At 35.1% G+C, this 3,904-nt stretch overlaps 1 protein-coding gene across 1 annotated transcript; it reads right to left on the reverse strand.

Moving 5' to 3' along the window:
• Positions 1-496: 496 nt before the first annotated feature.
• Positions 497-3,499, reverse strand: LOC131027897 (cysteine-rich receptor-like protein kinase 15). The gene is made up of 7 exons (XM_057957999.2): positions 2,713-3,499; positions 2,342-2,507; positions 2,121-2,259; positions 1,767-1,977; positions 1,404-1,638; positions 955-1,105; positions 497-874 (listed from the first exon to the last, which is right to left on the reverse strand). Exons 1-7 carry the CDS (start codon positions 3,497-3,499, stop codon positions 497-499), a joined length of 2,067 nt encoding a protein of 688 aa, XP_057813982.2.
• Between the last annotated feature and the right edge of the window lie 405 nt (positions 3,500-3,904).

Here is a 3,904-nt window from a genome sequence, read left to right on the forward strand (position 1 = left end):
ATTGGGAAACATTAAAGGATCAATTTATACCCAAAAATGAATTGAATTATTTATCTAACTTAAACAATACCATTTAATGAGAATAGAAAAATCACAACTTGGAAATTTCTTATGTATTTTCTATAATGCATGAGCAGTAGCATTAGAATAGAAGATTAATGTTAAAAGTGCAAATATTTCTATAGTATGTGGCTTGTTGTTCCAATGCATTTAAGAAGAACAAGACAAAGACTAATAGTGTTGTTGTTTTGTAATCCATTTCAAGGAATGAAACAAAATCCAAACATATTTTCAAAGTGGTTGAATTTAATATCACCATGTTTGATTTAATTATCAAAAACATCAAAGAATTTGCAAATGTAGTTGTATTAGCAAGGTTCATTAATTTCAAACTTCAAACCAATAATTTATACTTAAAACCATAGGTGTACAAAATATTTATATAGCTTTTAACTACATTGTATCCTTTATTATAAAGTAGAAATTGTAAGTGGGATCATCTAGAACCCAAGTCTGATATTGTTATATCATTGATAGATGGGTAGGCCAAAGGAGTCATAGATGGATTATATAAGAATGGCCTAACAATAGAGTTTGTACTTTCAGTTGTAGATGTTGATGCATGTGTATGTAGAGGAAAATCTTCATCTTCAACACTTAGATAACCAGGCCTTGTGATGTTTGGCAAGCTTGTTATAGAAAGGTTTGAAAGCATTGCATATGCTTTGAGCATCGATGGACGAAGTGATGCATCTGCTTGTGTACATAAAAGACCAATATGAATATATCTTGAAACTTGTTCAATTGTAAAGCTCCCATTCATTGCTTTGTCAATTGTATCAACAATGTTTCCTTCTAGATAGCATTTCCATACCTACATAAGAGTTATGCATGTTCATATTAAATAATATACAACTTGAAAAAATAAAATAGATTAAAATATATTTCTCTTACCCAATCTAATAGGCTTTGAAATTCGGGACATAATGCAATATCAGTGTTCTTTCTCCCACTGATAATCTCTAAAATGACAACGCCAAAGCTATAGACATCAGCTTTAAGAGATAATTGACCTAGCATAGCATACTCTGGTGCCATATAACCACTACATAATAAAGAAGAATTATTAGCTCATAAAATATCATAAAACAACTATCGTAAAGAAAAACTATTATTTGATTTAGTTGAAGATAAAAAAAGTTTTAAAGAAATTCAAAAAGGAAAAATAATAGAAATAGAAAATTTACTGCAGTCAAATAATATAAGTTTCATATCTCATTTATTTAGATAATATTCCCCTAGAAATCTATTTATTTCAGTCGTTTAGTAGCAATTGAGGGGTTGAGGAGGGCAAGATCATCATCGTTTCCTTCAACTAATAAATGGAGTGGTTAGATCTTTACTATGTTCCTGCTACCCTTGTATTAATGTAGGCCTCATCTTGGTGAACCAGTCTTGCTAAGCCAAAATCTGATATCTTTGGTAAGAATTTCTCATCGAGCAAAATATTGCTTGCTTTGATGTCTCGATGAATGATCCGCAGTTGAGAATCTTCATGCAAGTACAGAAGCCCACGAGCTACTCCACATATGATGTTCAAACGCCTATTCCAATCAAGTTCTTTTCTCTGATCTGGATCTATAGCCATGGGTGAAAATAAATTACCCTCAATAAGAACCAATGTTCTATGACTTAAACTTAATAGGCCTACAAAATAACAAGTATTGTGTCACTTTAGTTTTCATATTTAGATGGAATAACCTCACCAAATAGTATTTTGTCAAGGCTCTTATTAGCCAAGAACTCGTATACAAGCAAGCGCTCTGATCCCTCTGTGCAACATCCAAGCAGATTCACAAGATTACGATGTTGAATTTTGGCCACCAGCTTGACCTCATTTAAAAACTCCACTTTTCCTTGCGATGATTTTAAGGAAAGCTTCTTTACTGCTATTACTTTTCCATCTGGCATTGTACCCTAACATAAAAGAACACATAAAACTTAAGATTATATAAAACCTGACAACATGGATTTTCTGTCTTCTATTATGTGGTCGATGTAGTAAAAGAAAGAAAACAAGAAACCATGGTCTGTTATAGTTATGTTGTAATCTATGTTACCTTGTATACAGGACCAAATCCTCCCTCTCCAAGCTTGTTATCATCATGGAAATTTCTAGTGGCAACCTTGATATTCTCCAAGGTAAAGACTATTTCATGCTCCTCGCTGAGCACTGAATCTGCATCCATATCTGGATTCCTTCCAAATAAGTAATTAGCATAACAGCAGGGAAAACAATAAAAAATCAGAATTTCTTATCTATGTTCCCTGAATATGTTACCTTTCTTTAAGATTGCTAGCTTCCCTAATATTGCAGACTTCAATTTTCTTCGGATTGCAACCAGAAATAACACTACCACCACCACCAAGCCGCCGAGAAAACCCAAAACTATCTTTATTTTCTTTGAGGAATTTTCTGCACAGGGGATTACCTTGAGTGTTTAGTCCTGTAATATGAACCCACTTAAAAAGTCGTTATTTCGATTACTTAAACCTAAGTAGTAGCAGGCAGGCGTTACTTAGCAGATACATAACATTTACAGGATCTACTGGCAAAATCCATTTGAATTAGGTTTCCTTGTTGTTGTTCATATACGGACAAATCATCAATTATATACTGTCATTAGATACGTCAACATAATTAAAACTAACCTGAAAAAAAATTGCTATCCATATTACTTGGTGGAGGAGCCAATAAGATTGAGCTATAACGTGCCATGCAACTTCCCAAGCCGGCGACAGCACCAAGACGAGTTCCATTCTCAGACGCATCCAGCACATTCTTAATTGCAATTGATAAGCATGGTCTGCAGTCGCTAACACTGCTCAAATCTTTCCAGCACTGGACGAAACCGATTGTTTGATAAGTCACAGAGGCAGTTGTTTGTCCAGAAGAAAATCGATCAGGGGAACGAAGGGCTTCATCTGACAAATTTTTGAAAAGCACCTTTACTGCAGCACTAAACAAATCAGGATCACCTAAGGCCTTGGCTATAATGGAATCAACCGCTCCGTCGGTACTTAGTTCTCCGCCGAAGGCATAGTTCTCATAGCGTAAGTAGCACTTGTCAAGCCAAACCCTAGCGCCTATGGCATCTTTACAAGAGTTGCGGACGCTGCTATTTGCTTCTCGTGAACAGTTGAAGCATTCTTCTCTGCTTACGTCTCCCAGACATTGGAGGAGTCCCGAAGCTTTGTCTGTACCTTGGCCGGAATTAGAGATATTGAAACCATTTGACGACGATGTATTATCTACAAGATTATTAAGAACTGTGTTCAAATTACTGCGGAATTCGGCGCTTGTATTAGTATTGCCGTTGCATATTTTCAGTATTGCGTTGCATGTTGTTACGTGTTGGGCAATGAACAGCACAGAGATGCCAAATGACAGGAAAAGACGAAGCGAGTGCCGAAAATTTGCAGTGGAGGCCATCTGCATTCTGTATTTACGTTTAGGATCCTCTTAAAAACCAGACTTAAAATTCTGAAGATAATATATTTCGATTATTATCTAAATTGTTTTGACTTTTCGATTCCAAAACACGTTTTCTTACCATAATCAGATAGATGCCTCCTGATCTAAGAATCTAAATTATTCCGGCGATGAAGGGTGCCAACTCTTATCCAGCTAACACGTTCCTTCCTCGTATGTAGTTTAAAATGAAGTCAACTATTTTTTTATTATTATCATAAATAATGCCAGACTTTTCCATGCCCAGAGCCTCTCCATGTCTCCATACACCACGCATTTTCACATTAAACTTAATTTAATTAGTCTAGAGACAATTTAATGTTGGCATTCCATTAGTGTTAAGTATTTATCACACTCAGAAAATGATTAATT

This window comes from Cryptomeria japonica, chromosome 7 (genome assembly GCF_030272615.1).
Source record: "Cryptomeria japonica chromosome 7, Sugi_1.0, whole genome shotgun sequence".
In the NCBI taxonomy this organism is placed as follows: domain Eukaryota; kingdom Viridiplantae; phylum Streptophyta; class Pinopsida; order Cupressales; family Cupressaceae; genus Cryptomeria; species Cryptomeria japonica.

What these genes read in the sequence shown, in the direction of transcription:
- LOC131027897 (XM_057957999.2), bottom strand. Translation starts at nt 3,499, where the DNA reads ATGCAGATGGCCTCCACTGCAAATTTTCGGCACTCGCTTCGTCTTTTC. An exon ending in CCTTGACAAAATACTATTTG is followed by an intron (nt 1,639 to 1,766) that starts GTGAGGTTATTC and finishes CCATGGCTATAG; the next exon opens with ATCCAGATCAGAGAAAAGAA. An exon ending in TTCAAAGCCTATTAGATTGG is followed by an intron (nt 875 to 954) that starts GTAAGAGAAATA and finishes ACTCTTATGTAG; the next exon opens with GTATGGAAATGCTATCTAGA.